Source organism: Camelina sativa, chromosome 17 (assembly GCF_000633955.1).
Source record: "Camelina sativa cultivar DH55 chromosome 17, Cs, whole genome shotgun sequence".
Taxonomy (NCBI): domain Eukaryota; kingdom Viridiplantae; phylum Streptophyta; class Magnoliopsida; order Brassicales; family Brassicaceae; genus Camelina; species Camelina sativa.
The window spans coordinates 32,042,929-32,063,922 of record NC_025701.1 but is presented as its reverse complement, the minus strand read 5'-3'; the positions used below and the strand labels follow the sequence as shown (position 1 = coordinate 32,063,922).

The following is a 20,994-nucleotide window of genomic DNA, read 5'->3' as shown; positions in this document are numbered from 1 at the left end:
CACTACTTGATTCTTCATATGCGGTATCAGAAACCATCTCAGAGTATAATGAATCCATCCTTTCATAACCATCATCATCTCACAAATCAAACATGGCACTTACATCTACTGATTCTCCATTATCACTTCTGGCAGCACTACTGCTCTCACCTTGAGAAGGGGTGGGGCTAAGCTTCGAGGCATACTCCTCGTATAGCTTCTTCATCACACTCTTAATTGATGATCTGAGATGAGTAGCTTCGACACTATCTTTTCCATAAAGCTTGTCGAAGCAAATAGTAGCAAATTGCATTTTGTTCCTTGGATCAAACACACTTGCAATGATTACTAGTGGATTCATGTTGATAAGACCATCCCAATACTTCTCAAACTTGGACCTCATCACCATTGCTTCCGTCTTTAAGAGAGAATCACTATGGCAGCTTAGACTGATCAAGTTTCTCTCGATAACGACGATCTCATTGTAGGCAATAGAAGATGTCACTGATTTTGTTGCAGAGAAGGCTAATGTGCAATTGAAAAAGATTTTCAGAAATTTAACAAACCTTTGCACTTCATCCCAATTAGCAAATGTTGGAGGACCAACACGTTTCTCTGCTTCAGCTCCATCCTCTCCACTATCTTCTTTCTCCATGAAATACTCATTGTACAACTTATCCTCAACCAACAGCTTCTCAAACGCAACTCTGAACTTGATTGCGGCAGTGAGCATAAGATAGGTGGAGTTCCACCTAGTGCTAACATCAAGACACAAGCTTCCTCTACTCACATTTCCAGTCTCAACCCTCAACAGAAAAGATTTGAATCTATCACCTGATGACCTCACATACTTGATTGCATTCCGAATTGCCATGATACTCTGATTTGCTTTAGCTAAACCATCTTTGACAATCAAATTTAAAATGTGAGCACAACACCTCATGTGAAGATAATCACCACATCTAACTAATGCATCAGGTCCTTTCATTATCAAAGCATTTGTGAACGCCCCTAGAGCTTTATCATTCGCTTTTGCATTATCAACTGTCACCGTGAATACTTTCTCGATTCCCCATTCTTCGAGACAGCCAATCAAGTGTGATGAAATTGTATCTCCTTTGTGATCAATAACAGGTTTGAAGCTAATGATCCTCTTCTGCAATTTCCAATCTCTATCAATCCAGTGGGCTGTGACCACCATGTAACTACAAGAAGTGGTTGGAGCGACCCAAATGTCGGTTGTCATCGACACTCTCTGTTTTTTCTGACCAAACAACTCTTTCAAAGCAGCTTTCTCACTCAAAAACATCCCATAAATATCAGAAGTGGATGTCTTCCTGCAATGAACTGTGTACATGGGAAGATTGTTGCTGCAGAATCTCCTAAACCCTTCTGATTCCACAAATGCAAAAGGTAGCTCATTAAGCACTATCATCTCATTCACAGATCTCCTAAACAGACCTTTATCATACTTGACTGCTGTCATAACTCCACTGCCCTCACTAGCCAACACTTTCTGACTACCACTCTCCTCATGCTTCTTAAACAACTTACACCTACTAAGGTGACCCTTCATGGCACTTGTTCCATTTCTTACACTATCACACCCTATCTCTTGGCCACATTAGAGACAGTTGCTTAGTGGAACATCCGGATCCTTCTGAACAAAATGTTGCCACACAAATGACCTGTGAGCTGGATTTTTTCTTGCTCTGACAGGCAAAGTGGAACTTGGTCTTGTTCGTTTCCCTCCAACTGACGAGACTGGTGGACCATCGTCTCCTTCAATCTCTTCACCCAAATAATCATTGTTGTCTTCAGTCAATTCTGAACCCATCTACAAATGGCAATACAACTTGAATCAAACACTTATCTACAAGTTTAGTAACCATCAGCAACAAAAACACATGTTTTCTTACAAAACATCAACAAAAACACATAATAAACAAAAGACCAACACTGTTTTAAAAAACCCTAATTCTATGTTTCAAGGACGAAATGTGAATCTATGACTTATACAGAAGTGAACGATACTTAAGTTTTAGTGTTCCTAAAACTAGAATAAATATCCATTTGCCTATTATGGTTTCTAATTTCTATTTCTCTATGCGACAAAGCTTCGAGACAAAAGAACTTACAGTGAAGAACGATGATGAAGACTAGCACTCTAGCAGAGAAGAGAAGATTTGAACACCCAAGAACGAAAAATCCAGGTGAGTTGATGATCGCAACTTCGAACAGAGTAATCGCTCTGCCGCTTCTGAGGGAACAAGAAGATTAGGTTTAGTTGTTAATGGGTATCCATTTAGCTTATATACTTAGGGTTAATAGTCGGTTAACCGTCAGTTTACTCCCTCCGAACCGAACTGAAGGTAAAACCGACCTAAATTTATTTCTATTCTGATCGGTTAACCCTAATCAGCCGAACCAAACCGTTTAACCTGAATATCGGTTCGGTTCGGATCGGAATCGCAGGCCTAGGTTCTACAACTGTTTTACAATATTTAGAGACGGTCAAATCTCGTAAATTTAATTATTACTAGGTGTTGGCCCACGCAACGCGTGGGTTGTGGTGTAGTGTTATTTCGTCTGATTATGTAATATATGGTTTTGAGATTAGGAAATGATGGAGCGAAGTATGGAGGTTAAATTTAAGTAATATAATTTCATATGTATATATATTATATAAATGTGACTATAAGTTTAGCTGACTACACTATTATATAATATTTAAATATAACCTTCTTTTAAAAAAAAAATACATAATTATGTGGGAGGAATTATTGAATAAGACTTATATTTGTGTTAAATGAGGGTTTTATGCTTTTTAAAGTGAGTTAATTATTATTTACTTATTATATTTGTCTTGGCTTTTTAGAAAGGTATTTCAAAAGTTGTCTTCTAAATTTGAACTGACATAGTGTTTTTTTTTGTTATTATTAACTCAACATGTAGCCATAATATTTCAAATACAAAATATTAATTTTGATGTGTCTGGCAAATTTTATTTTCTTATATTATTTTATGTACTTCTGTTGGATGATTTTTCATAGTAATTAGTACACTCACTTTGATTGAATTATAAAATTTGTAAAATATTTTATTTTGATTAATCATCTTTTCTTAAAATATTAAATTAGTATGTTTTTGTTCCTACTAAATTGTAACTGAAATTACATAAATTATAAATTGACTTTTTTCATTCGTTTTCACTCAAACACACTATAAATTATAATTGTAACTCGTCTAATTAAATTATTTTAGAAATGTAACTTCCATCCATGAAATTCTATAAATAACTATTCTCACATCATAATCCACCATATCACAAATTCTAAATATTTTCTTTATTTTTTTTATGTTCTTGCATGAATTCAAAACTCATGGTAAGAGTGTGATTATATATTTTGCTGGATTTGTCTTATATTTTGTTGTCTCCTCTTGGTCAGCTACGAAGGGAAGCTAGGTGTGATCCATTTGAGATGGGGAGAAGGATCCAATATATGGGTTTTGTAGAAGAGTTTTGTAACATTGTGGGTAAGATTGGAAGATGTGAAAATCAAAGCGTTAGAGGATGATATCTCCAATGCACAACCTATATGGTTCCCAAGTAATGACACCATATCAAGGGCAAGGGCGACCAGTGTAAGCTCGGTCTCTACAACATGAGTAACGAAAAATATCGTTTTTTGTATAAGATGCAAAATTTCTACCATTACCTCTCGCCGGCAAATAAATATTTTTTCCCTTTCTACTCAAACTTCGAGAGAGTTTGTTTGAATAAAGATGACGTTGAATAAAAAGGGAGGGCATTACATACTTATAGCTGATCGAAAATACTAATTTCAATCAAAGCGCAATGAGAGAATCAAGCTAAAGAAATCATTTTCATACATGTATATATATTTTATTCAACGCATATGTATATATATGCGCGGGTTGTTATATATACATGTGTGAAAATGATTTCTTTAGCTTGATTCCCTCATTGCGCTTTGATTGAAATTAATATTTTTGATCAGCTATAAGTATGTCATGCCCTCCCTTTTTTATTCAACGTCATCTTTATTCAAACAAACTCTCTCGAAGTTTGAGTAGAAAGGGAAAAAATATTTATTTGCCGGCAAGAGGTAATGGTAGAAATCTTGCATCTTATACAAAAAACGATATTTTCGTTACTCATGTTGTAGAGACCGAGCTTACACTGGTCGCCCTTGCCCTTGATATGGTGTCATTACTTGGGAACCATATAGGTTGTGCATTGGTGATATCATCCTCTAACGCTTTGATTTTCACATCTTCCAATCTTACCCACGATGTTACAAAACTCTTCTACAAAACCCATATATTGGATCCTTCTCCCCATCTCGAATGGATCACACCTAGCTTCCCTTCGTAGCTGACTAAGAGGAGACATCAAAATATAAGATAAATCCAGCAAAATATATAATCACACGCTCTTACCATGAGTTTTGAATTCATGCAAGAACATAAAGAAAACAAAGAAAATATTTAGAATTTGTGATATGATGGATGATGATGTGAGAATAGTTATTTATAGAATTTCATGGATGGAAGTTACATTTCTAAAATAATTTAATTTGAGGAGTTACAATTATAATTTATAGTGTGTTTGAGTGAAAACGAATGGAAAAAGTCAATTCATCTTAAATTAGTAAGATGTTAGAAATAAAATAAAAATTGAAAACAATGTTAAATATATATAATAATTTCTAAAATAAAATACAATCAAACTCTTACAATATTTTTTATTTGATATTTAACCCATATAACAACATTTAGAAAAAGTTGTTTAAAAATTGAGATTTGAGATATGGTGGAAGAGGAGAAAATAATAATTACTTATATGATGATAGCCTAATGGAGATGATTTTTTTTAAAACAAAAATGTTAAATTATTACAATGATATTTCATCTGGTTTTGTAACCCATACAACAACAACAACAATAAAATATAAAAAAAAAAATACAAAAGAAAAGATTTGAGGAATAGTGGAAGTTATGAGAGAATGTGAGAGCGGAATAGTGAGAAAATACCAATATGAGAGAATGATTATTTATATGATAAGAATTGATGGTAATTACATCATATATAGAATTATGGGAGTTACATTTATAATTTATTTTGATTGAATAAAATTGCAATAAAATTCATCTCACATGGCATATTATTCTATATTTATTATTACTTCATACTTAAACTTATAAATAATAAAATTAATTATGTTAATATATTTAATATCCAACAATAACATATATGTATATATATATACATATATTGCTAACAATAACATATATTACATACAAAATAAAAAGTACAAGAAAGAAAAAATTAAATACACTTTTTTTTTGTCAACAAAAGAAATTAGCTCAAACGAGCCAATTTAGGGAAAAATTGTTTACAAATAAAACATGATGCGGGGACACATGCACCTGGCGTGCTAAAGAGTCCGCGCGTACATTAGCTTGGCGTGGAACATAAAGCAAAGAGAAGGAAGAAAACTCCTCCCTGTCCATCTGAATGTCGTCGAGGTATGTTGCAAAGGCTGGCAAATCAGTAGGAGAAGACACCATCTTCACCAAGTCTGAGCAGTCGGTAAGGAAAACCACATCCCGGAAGTCGTGGCCAATCATACAGCGTATCGCCCAGAGGAAAGATTCAACCTCAGCATGCAGCGGGGATAAGCTTTGCCGGAAATTGGTCGCACCAAGCACCGGGGGCGTGTTTTGTGACAAGATACAGCACCATCCTGCACCTGCAAAAACATCTGTTTCCTTCCAGGAGCCATCCACATAACATCGATAGCCCATAAAATCCCGAGGGAGTGATATACCGAGACGAGGTCCCGATGACGGACGTGAAGGGATGGAGATGACCTCGTCGCCCTCAATATCCACCTGAGCCTCCTGCCAAGTAACCGCCTCACTCTCCGCCACCCGGACAACCACATCCGGGCGTTCATCCAAATTCTCGAAAACACGTGCATTTCAAGCTTTCCAAATATACCACATCAGCCAAGGAAAAGCCGTGATGTGTGAACCCGGGCCGTTTGGATCTAGAAAATGATCTAAATTAGTATAGACCGACTCCATCGGGAAATGCTGAGGTCCCACAGGGACATTGGCCAAAGCCCAGACCTGTCGAGCCGGCGGACACAAAAATATAGCATGATTGATATCCTCCGCCTCAAACCCGCACCGCATGCAAACAACATCGCAATTCACCCCTCGATGGCGTAAATTAGTCGATATCGATATGCAGCCCGATAAAACTTGCCACAGAAAATGTTGTAATTTCGGTGGACAAGGCACCTTCCAAACCCTTGCAAGAAGGGGGATAATTTCTGGCCCAGAACCCAAGGCCCGAAAAGGACCCTGGATATCCATACGTGCCGTCTCATATCCAAATTTCACTGTGTATTTCCCTGTTTTGGTAAAATGCCACCCTAAATAATCATCCTTGGTATCACTACCAAGAGGGATAGCCTCAATCAGTGCAACATCCAAAGGATCAAAATGTTGGGTGAGCAGATCCTTCTGCCATGATCTTGTACGACGATCAATCAAATGAGGTAACCGGAGATTTGGGTCCTTAAAAGGACCGTTACTTAAGGCTGGTCTCCGGAATTGGGCTGGGACCCAGGGATCGCTCCATATAGAAATGGAGGACCCCGAGCCAACCCGTGTAATAAGGCCTTTGTTCACCAGAGAGCGAGCAGAAACGATGCTCCTCCACCCGTACGAGGGTGAATAAGATCGTATTGGATCCAAAGGATCTGAGTTCCGATAATATCTACTTTTAAAAACCCGGGCAAATAGGAAGTCTGGGTACTCTAATAGTCTCCACAATTGCTTAGCCAACAGAGCCGTATTAAAATCATCAACGCTCTTAAAACCCAAACCTCCTAACTGTTTGCTACAACAGAGCCGTTCCCATGCAATCCAGTGCATACCCCCGGACTGGCCATTTGTACTCCACCAGAAATTTGCCACGGCACTGGTCAGTTTAGATGTGATTGTCTTTGGGAGGCGATAACAAGACATCACAAAGGTCGGGACCGCCGTTGCGACCGACTTGACCATAACCTCTTTCCCCCCTTTCGAAAGTAACCTCACCGACCACCCCGTCGTTCGGCTTTGCAAACGATCTCTAACATAAGAGAAAACCTTAGTCTTTGACCCTCCCAGACTCTCATGGATATTCAAACAAGAACCCATTCCCCCCAGATTCGTGATCCCTAGCACTCCCTGTATTTCCGCCTGGACTCCCGCATCAACCGTGTGACCAAATTGTATCGAAGACTTTGCCAGATTAATCTGTTGACCCGAGACCCCTTCATACTGCCGTAAAATCCCCAAAATCGCCATGCATTGATCCTTATCAAATTAAATACACATATAAGTAAATATAAAACAGAAATAATTAATTTAAACAATTTTCTTGGCGAAAACATTACTTACTATGATATGGAGGGAGAATAAGACCCTCTTTCATTATTCTATATCTAAATTTATAAATTTAGCAGAAGAAGAATATATATTCAATATGTGGACATTCATATCTTAAAAGAAATTTCAGTATAGAGTTTGGAGATAGAGAATTTGTAAATAATATAGAAATATGAAAGCAAAAGTAACAAATTAGCTCTTCACAAAAAAAAAAAAAAAAAATTATCTTTACCAAAAAAAGGCTAGAGTATACTGCATATATTTTCTGTGGATTAGGACAGCTATAGAAGCAACTATTTATAACAAATAAGATTTTTGTGGGTTATGAATTTATTTTTAAAAAATTCATATGTTATTGTAGTAATTGCACAGTATGTAACTGTAAATTGAAAGTTGACAGAATCAATTAGCATCATAATGGTGATAAGTGGGTGATTAATATGATTTCAAAATGAATTATATGGGCATTTAATAGTAGCTAGTAATATTGTAATTATGAATTTACAATTATGATATAAAAAGAAAAATAAAAAATATTAAATGAAAATCATCGATAAGAAGAGAGTAAAATCTTACTAGTCTTGTTAATCACTAAATGCCAAAAAAAAAAATGAAAAACATGTGTAGTGGGTTCGGTCCGACTTGGCCCGTTTACCGTTTCTGGCAAGATTGGTCCAAAAACCTTAAAAGCTCAAATACATCGACAAAACTGGATTACGGAAGTCCTCAAATGTTTCGACTTACCAGTTACCAGAAACATCAGTAATCGGGGATAAGTGTAAAGGAAGAAATTTAGTTAACGTGTGTGGTTGACGTTATTTAGGACATCGAAGTCAAGCAAACCATGTGACAGTCTCTCTCGTCTTTACGTTCTCTCATAACTTTTAAGACCTTAACTTCTTGTGATGTCTCTCTCTTTAGTTAGTATCCTAAACACAACTAGCCGTACCATGATAGGTGCTTGAATCTTATCTCTTGATATATAATTAGTATAGGATTTGTGATACACAAACACATTAATGTGGAAATTACAAACTTTTTTTATTAAACGGAGGAACCAAAACAAAATTAATCCTCTAAACTTGCGAAACATTGGTGTTTTACAAGTTAACCGTCAATAGTTAATCATGATTGAAATTACAGTGGGATTAACACTAACGTCCTCTAATCCTAGTCAAATCCTTCAACCATTCCATTGGTTGGTTTTGAAGCTACAATTGCTCCCTACAGTTACAATGTAACTATTTTGATTCAGTCTAATGAGTTCCAACATTAGGTCCACAAAGTTTCTTATAATAATAATTCATGTTAATATATATACATTAGTTATTATAAACAGATAAAGAAGAATCTTTTTTTTTTTTGGGCAAAGAAAGAGAAAGAGAAGTTGGTCTAGTCTTCTATATCACAATCGGAAAGATACAAGAAGTTTCCAAAGAGTTTACATGTTGGCTTCTATAATTGGCTAGTTCTCGGCTCTTTATCAAAAATCTCATGCAAAACATGTTTGTACCGTATTTTGATTAGGTTTTTAACGTACAAAACGCGGCAAGAATTATGTTTTGAAGCAGGACACTTGGCAAGAGCCTATGTTCACGTAAACACCAGTGTCTGTCTTCTTCATGTTTAAAATGATAGAGATAGGATCAAACTGAGTGGAAGAGATTCATTGAACTCTTTAGAATCTCATCTCTCTCACTCACTCAATGCCTTGTCCTTCTAAGATTTCTCTTCATCACAATTTTTATACATCTCCCTGATTTTTATTGTTTATTTTAAAACACACAAAATAAATATATATTATTTATCATTATTCGCATATATTTTTTTATTCAGCTGCGTTTGCCATATTTCTAATTTTTTATTTGATAAAATATACACACCACGTATAGTTCATTTTTAATGAGAAAAAAAAAAATCAGGAAGAGAAGTTGGCGAGAGATATAATTGAATAAAGTATTACAAGAAATTATTGAATATAGTAAAAATTAAACCACGTGCATAAATTTTTAATTTAATACAATCGTATAAAGTTCTTAATATATAACGTCTAGTTAAAGTTATTCCATAGGCTTAAAATGATATGCACCAAAATGTAGTATATAATCAAGAAAATATAAATATTTAAAACTAATCATAAATATAGTAGACTAAAAAAGAAAATCATAAATATAGTAATAGTAAAGAAATTCGACCACTAACTTATACAATACACACACAAATGTGTATATATATATAAATACAGTGAAGATTTTTTTTAACTTTCCACAAAGTTAAATTATTAAGGTGAGAATATTTGTTGACAAAGTTATAAATTTAGAATTTTATCTTTACATGTATACAAAATAACTCAATGCATTGCATCTAGTTATAAATATGGTGTGAGACTAAAGACAATGAAGAATTAATTATGATAGAAGATTTTTCCCATTTCCAACTTGATTTTTCTTTCTTTTTTTACTTTTTTGGAGTCTCTGAGTCTGTGACTAAACCAAACCCCAATCGTTCACACACTTTCTCTACTTTTTCCAACAGAAGATAATAAAGAGAGAAGACAGCACACACACACAGACACACACAAATAACTTCACCTTTTGATTTATTGTCAGAAGACCTTTTTCACTAATTTCTTTCAAACTCAAAATTCTCAAAGAAAACTTTTATTTAAACCAAAAGAGAGCAGAGAGATCTCTCACCGTTGAACTTCAAACAGTACTTGACTTTGTTGTTGGTGGTACTAACAATCTCTCTGCAACACAACACAACACATGCTCTCTTTACACATTCATTGATCACCAACTCCCTCTACTCTCCTTCTCTCTCTCTCTCTCTTCTCTGTTCTGAATCTTTGGCTAAAGAATCTCCCAAGAAAGCAACACACACACACACACACACCAACCATGACTTGTATACTAAGTTGTTCTCATGGCGTAGTGATCGCAACCGCCATGGTTTTCTCAAGCACTGCTCTGTTTCTTGCTATTTCCCGCCAATTCTCGTCAGGTACTCAGACATCAGATCAACAAATCCTCCTCCGTTCTTGTCTTTCTTCAGGTAACCTTTTTCACCGATCTTTCTTCTCCGATCATCCTCCTCCGGCTACAAATTGTTCTAACTTTTTCTTTGATGCAGAAGAGAAGAAGAAACAGAGGAAACAGAGGAAGAGGAAGAAGAAAGTGAAATTTGCAGAGAATGTGAGAGAGCCGAAAGGTAACGGTGAAGAGTATCGTAAGAAGATGGAACAACATCTTAAGAGAATTGTACCGGAACAGATGATTGAACCGGAGAAGACCGTTTCGGTTTGTAGAAACGACATGCCTGCTAATCGGATGGCTTTGTACAATGGGATTCTTAGGGACAGAGCTCATCGTGTTCAGTGCTCCTATTGAGCCCCCTTTAAAAAAAAACTTTGTTATCCCAAAAAAAAAGAAAAAAAAAATGTGAACTGATTATAATTTTGTAGATAATTATTAGCTTTTCGGATGATTCTTGTATGTAAATTTTCTAGTAGAAAAAATCAGCCATGTAATGATTTAGGTGATTTATATTTTAAATAGAGTTTTTAACGACAAAGGAGAGGGTGAAAAAACATTCGATTATTTACCAATATCAAACAAAAATCCAGATTTAGATATGTTGAAAGAGTCAAAAGTAAATGGATATATCATATATGTTATTGATCAACTGGTTTTAAGGATTAAGAAAAAATATTTTATTAATCAACTGGTTTTAAGAGTTAAGAAAATTTGGAAGAAATTCAAGTATTTTTTTTAGGTAATAGTAATAAAGAACAGTTGACTTTAAGAAATATAATGACATACTATCAATTTCGAATTATAGAAAATTGTTAATCACTAATTTACTTTTATATTCTAATATATTTTCTTAATATGTGTGAAAATACTAAAGTTTAGATTAGTTAGGGAGAAAAAATGGTGTATGTTAGAAAAAAATTTGAATTGTTAGTAGTTCGACCGGTCAAATAAATGTTGGTTTGATGCTGTCAGATTTGAATTATTGTGTTGGAGACAGATGATTTTATGTTTGTGGAACCATCATAAATATTTAAAAATTCTAGTTTAGAATCCAAATATATATATATGTAGAACGTCCAAAACTTCATGATTAAGTGTGTATCTTTTAGTCTTACCAATTTATCTGAAACAGAAATAGCAACAACTGTTTCTTTTTTTGTCGTGAAAATGTTTTAAAACATAGATTAATTCAATAAAGTGTTTACATTATTAGTATGTTAGTTTATCTCTCAAATCTTTTGCATAAAGTGAAGAACAGTGTAACTGTAAGCATGATTGTGTATATTCCGAATATTCGACCGACGACTCATAAGTAATATATATGATATAACTTTAGTCTTCAAAAGATAACACACATGAGACATGTGAATGATCGATGGTTAGTATTCTTTTCAAAATATGACGGTTTCTTAAAAATATCAGGAAGAAACAAGTACAAGACTACATATCATCAGTTGTTAACTTTATACACACTTGTAAAATTAATTTACCCATGATCAAGTAGCCAAATTTTGACCAAAATCGATTTCTAACAACAGTCTCCACATGTCAGTGTTTGGTGAACCGGAACAAAACCATAATGGGACACTGTATTCTGTAAACGAAAACAAACCGGCGGTCCAAATTGCTAACCGCCAAAACCTCGTGACGTTTCACCAAAACTGATATGACGACCGCCTTTATTCATGGTTTAGTGTGGTTCTGATTCAAGAAACAAAATTACTATAAACTCTCTATGTATAAAAAATTGGATCTCTGTTTTTTTTTCTTTCTAAAGTTTATAAGACTGACAATAAAAATCATTCACAAGGACAATCTTGTTTAAAACTAATTTAACGTTAACGGGAGAAAAAGAAAAAATACTACTAATAGTCCATTTCTTTTTTTTTCTCACCAGAAGCTTACCCACTAACTGTAACCTAACTTACCATTAGTATTTGATATGTTTAATGAATTGTAAAGGAGAAGAAACAAAGAAACACTGAGGCCACTATAATAAGCCAACAACGGTCCAAAGATGGATAAGGTCGGTCCAAAAGCTAAATAATTCGACAATGCTCTGGACACATGGCTTTTTATGTCGTAAACGGTCCCATTTTTGATTTTTAGAAAATATTATAAACGGTTTTTTTTTTTTTTAAGTAGAAAAACAAAGTAGATTCTAGTTGCAAAACCTTAAGCATGGTTCATGCCTTTGCACTATTATTTTTCATTTCATCATGTTGTTATATAATAGCTTTTTTTATCAATATGACAGCAAGCTTTTACCATTATCAAACGGGTTATTTTATTTCTCGTTTCTGAGGGTATTAAAAATTTCGAGGATCAAAACCAGTTATATCTACGTATGACTTATGAGTGTAATAATAGGTAAATAGGTTAGACAACTTGTAAAACGAGAGATTTGACGTCAAAGTTGCCTTAGAAAGAACATTTTTTTGATAAATCAAACTGAAAAACAATTGAATTTTGATAATCTAATATTTGTTCCAGTGCACCGTTTACAACTATGAACTATGTATTGAATGTCTGACAATAAAGTGGCCACAGTTGTTTGGACATTCAAATTTTATACACGGTGACAAAAGTCTCTAGCTAGTTTATACGTTGTAATTCGATTAAAAAGATGAAAAATTAAAGAAGAATTTCAAGAATAAAACGAAAATGATTTTTTATCTTAATTTCTAAGAATTTGCTAGCTCAAGGTGGTTTGATCTTGTGTCACGATTATTCATCATCTTTATTTATAAATTCAATTTAAAAAAAAAAACAAAATATTGAAAAGAAAAGCATCTTGTGATTATCCAGAAAAATGTTGTAGAACTAGAAGAAACAAGAACCTACGCGGGTTTAGGTTCCATAGTGAAATAATAAACCCAGAAACTCTTCGAAACTTCTAGCACCTCTCAGAAACTATTACTATAAACCCTAATCCCATTCTTATAAATCCAACAATTATTGGCTTTTTCTTTCAAACTCAAACATAACAAGAAAACAAAAAAATCAAGAAATTTATCGACTTGCAAATTAACAATGGCTCTAGCTCGTCTAGCTTTGAGAAACCTTCAGCAAAAATTGTCTCCTAGTCTGATTGGTCAATCTTGTGAAAGGGGTATGGTCAGTAATCGACATAATCCAATGAAGCTAAACAGATACATGGCTACTTCGACTACTGGTGAACAACAAGAGGAAAAGAAGAACACACAAGTGAGTGTGTCCGAGAAGAAATCTCCTCAACGCAATTCCCCACGGAGACGTGGCCGCAAAAGTCTCTGGCGTAACACTGACGATCATGGCTACTTCGCTCCTGCCCTAAATGGTACGTTTGTATTTCTATGCTCAATATAAGGATCAGAAACATGAATATTTTCATTTTTGTTTATTACATTTTTAGCAAAATTATCACTACTTTTACTTTTGCTCTGTTTTGGGATTTAATATCAAAATTATAAAATTATAAAAGTACTCATTAAATTGCAAATAAATTCTGAAAAAGAGGTACCGTAGCAAATCTAAAGTGTCTGAATTTTTAAATTTTAGGACATTTTAGATATTCGTTAAAACGATCTATGAGTTTTTTTTTTTAATAAATTAAATTAACAGAAAATTTTGGTTTATTTTACATTTTCGTTTCGTAAATCACATCGACTTAATTAACTTCTCTCTTTTTGCTTGAAAACAGAGTTTTTTACTCCCAGTCTAGGAAACGCCCTGATGCAAGCAACAGAGAACATAAACAGAATTTTCGACAACTTCAACATTAGACCATCTCAACTAATGGGTCAAGTGAAAGAGCAAGACGACTGTTACAAACTCAGATACGATGTTCCAGGGCTAACCAAAGATGACGTGAAGATCACGGTAGATGATGGAGTCTTGGTGATTAAAGGAGAACACAAGGCGGAAGAAGAAAAAGGCTCACCTGAAGAAGACGAGTACTGGTCTTCAAAGAGTTATGGTTACTACAACACGAGCTTGTCTTTGCCTGATGATGCTAAGGTTGAGGAGATCAAAGCAGAGCTCAAGAATGGTGTGCTTAATGTTGTGATTCCTAGGACGGAGAAGCCAAAGAAGAATGTTCAGGAGATATCTGTTGAGTAAGAGGTCCGAGTGTTGTTTTTGATCCTTTTGGTGGAATAAGTCAAGATTGTTGTACTCGTTTTATGTTTGTAATGCGAATGGAATAAATTGCTATTTACAGTAATTGACTTGCGCAAAAGAAAGAAGCCAAAAGTGATGATACAATATGATAGACCAAATGAACAAGCAAAGAATGTTGTATTGTTTGGGTGTTTGCTTTGCTATTTGTATGCTAATTTCGTAATTACTGTACGCAAAATATAGCCTAAAATATAAACACAAGAAGTCCATATCTGTAATGCACAGTATGTTAGTGATTTGTTTTTTTTGCTCATTTTGTATGCTATACATGTAGTCATGTTGTACATATTCCATATTCCATTTTGTTACGCATTAAATTATTTGTTATTAATAAATACAGTATTTTAGTGTATTGTTCAGTTTATTTTTTTAAAAATATAATATTATTTGAAATAAACGATATAATATTTGAATATTTAAAGGAAAATAGTAGAAAATATTGCTTTGTGTCAAATAACATATTTTACAAAATTTTGTAATGTTAATGATTTTGTTTTTGGTGTTTTATGCATGTATCCATTTTTATCAAATTATTAATGTGTAAATTCAAAAAAAAAAACATTATTGACAAGAAAGAAGGAAAAAAAAAACATTTGATTATCAATTATTATTAATTTTTAAAAATAATAAAAATGAATAAAATAAAATAAAGAGAAAACGAACATCAAGGTCCAAAAATATCTTGTGAAAAAAAATGGCGACTGCGTTTTCCAACACAAGTCCAAGCTCCAACCTTTACCTTCATCGCTTCCGTCAAAGCCTCTCTCTTCCATCTCAGTCGTGCTTCTCACCGTCTCCGTTGTCTCGGCTTCATCCTCAGACCCAGACCCTTTTCTTCGTCGCTACTCCCGTCCGCGTAAGACGCATCGCCGTCGCTCCTCTCGGCCCTCCAACGCCGCCTAGTCCCGACCCACCTCCGCCTAAAAACACGACCGAGCCCACAAGTTTGTGTTTCCCTTCTTACCCATAAGACCTAGTTACTATGTTTCAGCTCTGAGTTCTTGATTTTGTTTACTGCTAATTCTTGTTTTCACTCATTCGAATTCGATGAAATTGCATTACGGAATTCGAATTGGGAATAATTTGTTGCTGGTACTGATTCTTAGTTACAGAGATAATCGAATTACTCAAGATCGATTAGGGTTTATGGCTTTATGCCTAAAGTTTTAATCTTTGTGACCGTTTATGTTAAAGCATTACAACTTGTGAATGTTTGGTCTTTGATAAAGTCATAACAATTGAGTTTGGTTTCACATCTTGTTTTATTGACTTTAAAAAGTCTTTTTCTTTTATTGCTTTGTGTAGGTCTTATGGGAGTAGCGTCGATGATACAAGATCGTGTAAAGATCTTTACTGCAGTACTAATTTGGATCTCACTCTTCTTCTGGGCTTCAGCATTACAAGGAAGAGATAGAGGAAATGGTAAAGGGAAGAAGGGTTCGAGATTCAAGTAGTATTAGATAGTTTGGTGTGGTGATGATTGATGATTAATGAAGACTCACTACACTACACATGTGTGTGTGTATATATATATACTACCAAGTATGATTCTTTCTTGTAACAAACATTACAGTTTATACTAGAAACTAGATTTTGCTCTTCTTCCTTCACATGCAAAGGAAACAAATTCTTTTGGGATATCTCTAGGTCGGAGGAGCTATAGAGATTGCTCTACATTTGTTATCATGCTGGTGATGAAACTAAAGTACTTTGTATTGAGATCAAATTGCTCTTGGATCATTGTTTTCTTCAGTGTAGATGGCTAGATGCCTAGATGCCTAGATGACTAGATGTATTGGGTTTGTGCTTGATTCAGCCAAATGGTAAAACGGCACCGGTTCTTATGTTTGAATTATGTTGCATTAAATGGGCCAGTAAACTTGGTTGGGCTTAAGCATACCCTTTTTGATTGGCTTCTCTATCCAAAATTTCCCAAAATTATTCAATTCTTGTAGATAGATATATATTTAAAATAGTGGTTGTAATTATTCATGATATGAAAATGAAATAACTGGATTTAGGTAAAATCTTATTCAAAACTGGGTTAATGAATCAACCAGCACATGATTAGTTGGACCTCTTTTGGTTAAAGGCTGGTAGAAAGTTAGAAATGGCATTTTATGATATAAAGCTAACATTTTATTTCTGACCACACTGAATATTTAACAATCTAACCAAATAAAGATTTTTGGTGAACAAAACATTAAATATAAAAACATATGAGATTTTTTTCTATATTTGATTAATTTTTATCTGTTTATTTTTTTTTAATTTATTTCCCCATAGAGATCTTCACACACCATGAAAAAACTAATATTTTTTTTTTGTCAAAATGAAAAAACTAATATTTATGAAAATTTTCTATAAGAAGTTGCAAGAGTTTTGTAATTTTGATTTGTAATTTTGTATTATTCATCAAGATTCAAAATTAAGAAATTTTGATTAGTTGTCATGAGTCATCAACAGGACATGAAAAGGAAAGATTAAAAAATTCAAAAAAAAACAATACATAGAATAATACCTTTTAAATTAATTTATTACTATATAAATACTATATGTGTGGATATGCACAATCATTCCCACTAATATTATAATGTGATTCTTTATAAAGTGTATAAATTTTCAAATTAAAACAGCTAAACAAACACACAACTCACATTCAAAAAGTGGCTAAGCAAAGAAGAAGAATATTCTAAGCAAAATTTGTTTCTCTTCTTCAAGAAGTAAAATCGAATTCTCTCTCTCTCTCATTAAGCACCAAAGAGGTTTCTGTTTTTTTTTTTTGCTTTGCTGTTACATTCTCCAGGATTGAAAAAAAGGCGTTACCTTTACTCTTCTCTTCTCTGTCCCTCTTTGCAGTTAACGAAGAAGAGTGTAGAAACGAAAAAGATCACTTTTTTTTTTTGCTTGTGGGTTGTTCAAAGATGCAATTGTTTAGTTGCTTTTGCTGTGGAAAGGGATTTGATCGGTACGTATTAGTTTTTCTCTTGATTTCAACTTTGATTTGGTTTTATGGGTTTTATCTAATTGTTGTGTTCTTCGAAAAAACTGTTCTTGGTTTTATCCGTTTTGGCTGTTCTTCTTAATTAGGGTTTTGTGATTTTTATCTATTCATGTTCAAAATTTGGTCTTTGGTGTAAAGTTTGGATTTTTCGAACTATAATCTACTGTTGGATAAGCTAAAGATTCGGATTTGATAGACCTGAGAAGAAACTAAGGTGTGTTTTGTTTCGATGTCACAAATTACACAGGAAGAAGAAGGTGAAAACAGAGCCATCATGGAGGATTTTTTCGCTCAAGGAGCTTCACGCAGCCACAAACAGTTTTAATTACGATAACAAGCTTGGTGAAGGTCGATTTGGCAGTGTATATTGGGGTCAGCTATGGGATGGATCTCAAGTAATGATACATGGATGATTACTTGATATATTGAAATCTGTTATGTTCCGGGTCAGCATTGTATCGAATTAGTTTGTGTTACTGTTTTGAGTTAGTAGAATCACAATGTGTTTTGGTCTCTTTGATATTCATATTGTAATGAGTTTTTGTTGTTGTTGTTTGTAGATTGCAGTCAAGAGATTGAAGGCATGGAGTAGTAGAGAAGAGATAACTTTTGCTGTAGAAGTCGAGATTCTTGCCCGTATCCGCCACAAGAATCTATTGAGTGTAAGAGGTTACTGTGCTGAAGGACAAGAGCGACTCATTGTGTATGACTACATGCCAAATTTGAGCCTGGTCTCTCATCTTCATGGTCAGCATTCATCTGATTCGCTTCTTGATTGGACCAGGCGGATGAATATTGCTGTAACCTCTGCTCAGGCAATTGCGTAAGTCTTCACTCTTCAGGATCAAAATAGTTCATATAGATTGGAAGTATCTACTGTTGACTGATCTTTTGCTTTTTGTATTTGTACAGCTACTTGCACCATTTTGCTACACCTCGAATAGTCCATGGAGATGTGAGAGCAAGTAATGTGCTGCTAGATTCTGAGTTTGAAGCTCGGGTTACAGATTTTGGATATGGCAAGATGATGCCAGATGATGCAGGAGATGGAGGTAACAAAATCACCAAGGGTAATAACATTGGGTATCTCTCACCAGAATGTATCGAATCAGGAAAAGAATCAGACATGGAAGATGTGTATAGTTTTGGTGTTGTTTTGCTGGAGCTTGTGACTGGTAAGAGACCTATTGAAAGGGCAAGCTTAACAACAAAACAGGGTATCACCGAATGGGTTTTACCTTTGGTTTACGAAAGAAAGTTTGGTGAAATTGTGGATCATAGGCTGAATGGGAAGTATGTAGAAGACGAGCTGAAAAGGGTAGTTTTGATTGGGCTTATTTGTGCTCAGAAGGAGCCAGAGAAGAGACCAACAATGTCTGAAGTTGTGGAGATGCTGATGAATGAATCAAAGGAGAAAATGTCTCAGCTTGAAGCTAATCCACTCTTCAATGGAAACAATGTAGGGGAAGTTATAGATGAAAGCTCAGAGATCATTGCAGAAGAGAGAGATCATCAGTAACAAGAACAAGAATAGATTTGATTTTACATATTCTTTTTTTTTTATATATCTTGTGAGAATTTGTTTTTGGTTGTGTTTGCTTTTTAGAGTGGGTTGTGCTTGTTTTTAGAAGAGCTAAGTTGTTTTTTTAAATGTGTTTTTCAGTTTAAGATTTTGAGTTTGATCATTGATGCTTGAGAGCTTGTAAGAGAGTGTAGTGGTACATATATGGTCTTAATGAGAAAAAGTATTTCTGATAAAAACATATGATCATATTATGAGCCCTGAGTTAACCTTGATGAAGAAGATTCAGTTGGACCCTGGATCCAGCACAGGTAGACGGCAATGCAAACTGATTGATTTATCGGTTTGACGGGTTCCAGGAACCAAGAACTGGAAGATCACTGTCAAGCAAGCACCTTGAGGAGCAATCCCATAGAAAGCAGAATCTGGTTTGGTTAAGTGACACTGAAGACTCTTTGAGAAGTGCTTAACACTCACTTGCACAGACTGAGCATCTCCTCTAGCAATAGCTCTCTCTGAACGAGCCTGAGCACTTAAGTTCCTATCCTCAACAGGAGCTTGAGATTTCTCGCCAATAACCGAAAGCCTCTGGAACTCAGTACCAAGCCTAATCAAAGTCGTCGAGATTTGCACTTGCAGATCACCGTGCTTGCTTATCGTGACGTTAAGAACATCCCCAACATGTCTCATATGATCAACAAAGTTCTGCAGCTGATTCGAGTCTTGTACTTGAACAAGAGTAGGAGGCAAGTCTTGAGCCGAGTCAAGCGCAGTCTGAAGCTCGATAACTTGAGACCGAGACAACGGTTTCGAAATCGGAACATCTTGAATAACAGCAGACTTGTACCCTTTAGTCTCAAACGTCAGAAACGGCATCGGCTGTGTACAGTTAGGAGGAAGCTTCTTCACCAATTTGATCTGCAATCTATTAGAAGCTAACCCACCACTGAACTCAGTACAGATACTAACACTGCTCTTCACAGCTCGGTACAGAAGAGCAACATCCAAGGAGAAAGCAATACGGTCCTCGTTCTGACTCGAGATACGGTAATCATCAAAGAGAACATCTTTGCGAAACTGAGCAATGCATTGGACTCCATCACCATTGAGAAGGTTATGAAGGAAGAACAAGTGTTCTTTAGTGAGAAGAAGATGACAGGTCTTCCCCATTTTGTCAAATGCTGGAAGAAACCTCTTCTCTAAGAGACTCACACCATTCTCAGTCATAAACGCCTTAAACTTCATTTCACTGTCACAGAGCAACAATACGATTTAGCGAATCTTATAAGAAATTACTCTGTGAACTCACAAACGCAATAGAATCAGGAACCTAAAGCGATTCTTCAAAACTAAAAGCCCAGATTCAATCAAACACATACGAGATTATCCAAATTTAGGTTAAACTAAATTGTAATCGGAGTTTCCCCAAACCTGGAGAGTTGTATTGTATCGATGCGGTCGCCTGGATGAAGGAAACTATAAGCTGCAGTGAAGAATTAAACAATCTGTATCACTAATTCATGAACATTAGTTGTGAAATATGACAGATTCAGAGAAATTTAGGAACTACGAACTCACCGGCGACGGTAAAATTTCTGATTTTTGCGCCAAAACAAACTCTGAAAGATCAAGGAGAAAGAGGGAATCGTCAGATTTTTTTTTTGTGTGGATATTTTTGGGTATGAAAAGCCCATTATGGTCATATTAAGCATACAATACTCAAAGGCCCCATAGGGATAAAATGGGAATTCACAATTTGTTTGTACATACAGGGTGGTATTGGAGGCGAGAATGTGAAAGAATTTATTAGAAAAGAATTAGTG

General features: G+C 34.8%; 7 protein-coding genes across 9 annotated transcripts; 4 read left to right on the top strand and 3 right to left on the bottom strand.

Moving 5' to 3' along the window:
- LOC104759985 (zinc finger BED domain-containing protein RICESLEEPER 2-like) lies at positions 80-1,555 on the bottom strand. The gene has a single exon (XM_010482845.1). The coding sequence runs from the start codon at positions 1,553-1,555 to the stop codon at positions 80-82; it is 1,476 nt and encodes a 491-aa protein (XP_010481147.1).
- LOC104759984 lies at positions 1,604-7,368 on the bottom strand. The gene is made up of 3 exons (XM_010482844.1): positions 6,085-7,368; positions 5,434-5,970; positions 1,604-1,816 (listed from the first exon to the last, which is right to left on the bottom strand). Exons 1-3 carry the CDS (start codon positions 7,366-7,368, stop codon positions 1,604-1,606), a joined length of 2,034 nt encoding a protein of 677 aa, XP_010481146.1.
- On the top strand, positions 9,869-11,022 carry LOC104758576. Its single transcript, XM_010481466.2, has 2 exons — positions 9,869-10,503; positions 10,582-11,022. Exons 1-2 carry the CDS (start codon positions 10,350-10,352, stop codon positions 10,836-10,838), a joined length of 411 nt encoding a protein of 136 aa, XP_010479768.1. The 5' UTR covers positions 9,869-10,349; the 3' UTR covers positions 10,839-11,022.
- On the top strand, positions 13,330-14,688 carry LOC104758575 (26.5 kDa heat shock protein, mitochondrial). Its single transcript, XM_010481465.1, has 2 exons — positions 13,330-13,803; positions 14,167-14,688. Exons 1-2 carry the CDS (start codon positions 13,518-13,520, stop codon positions 14,583-14,585), a joined length of 705 nt encoding a protein of 234 aa, XP_010479767.1. The 5' UTR covers positions 13,330-13,517; the 3' UTR covers positions 14,586-14,688.
- Positions 15,303-16,250, top strand: LOC104758574. Its single transcript, XM_010481463.1, has 2 exons — positions 15,303-15,589; positions 15,951-16,250. Exons 1-2 carry the CDS (start codon positions 15,340-15,342, stop codon positions 16,097-16,099), a joined length of 399 nt encoding a protein of 132 aa, XP_010479765.1. The 5' UTR covers positions 15,303-15,339; the 3' UTR covers positions 16,100-16,250.
- Positions 17,364-19,334, top strand: LOC104758573 (PTI1-like tyrosine-protein kinase At3g15890). Of its 3 annotated transcripts, XM_010481461.2 has the most exons (5): positions 17,364-17,410; positions 17,505-17,613; positions 17,897-18,044; positions 18,210-18,472; positions 18,562-19,334. In XM_010481461.2, exons 2-5 carry the CDS (start codon positions 17,570-17,572, stop codon positions 19,166-19,168), a joined length of 1,062 nt encoding a protein of 353 aa, XP_010479763.1. In that variant the 5' UTR covers positions 17,364-17,410; positions 17,505-17,569; the 3' UTR covers positions 19,169-19,334. The 3 variants fall into 3 exon arrangements, with proteins under 3 accessions (XP_010479763.1, XP_010479762.1, XP_010479764.1); XM_010481460.1 differs by lacking the exon at positions 17,364-17,410 and having other exon boundaries at positions 17,417-17,613; XM_010481462.1 differs by lacking the exons at positions 17,364-17,410; positions 17,505-17,613 and having other exon boundaries at positions 17,897-18,095.
- Positions 19,358-20,835, bottom strand: LOC104758571. The gene is made up of 3 exons (XM_010481459.2): positions 20,750-20,835; positions 20,603-20,654; positions 19,358-20,420 (listed from the first exon to the last, which is right to left on the bottom strand). The coding sequence occupies exon 3, from the start codon at positions 20,414-20,416 to the stop codon at positions 19,457-19,459; it is 960 nt and encodes a 319-aa protein (XP_010479761.1). The 5' UTR covers positions 20,417-20,420; positions 20,603-20,654; positions 20,750-20,835; the 3' UTR covers positions 19,358-19,456.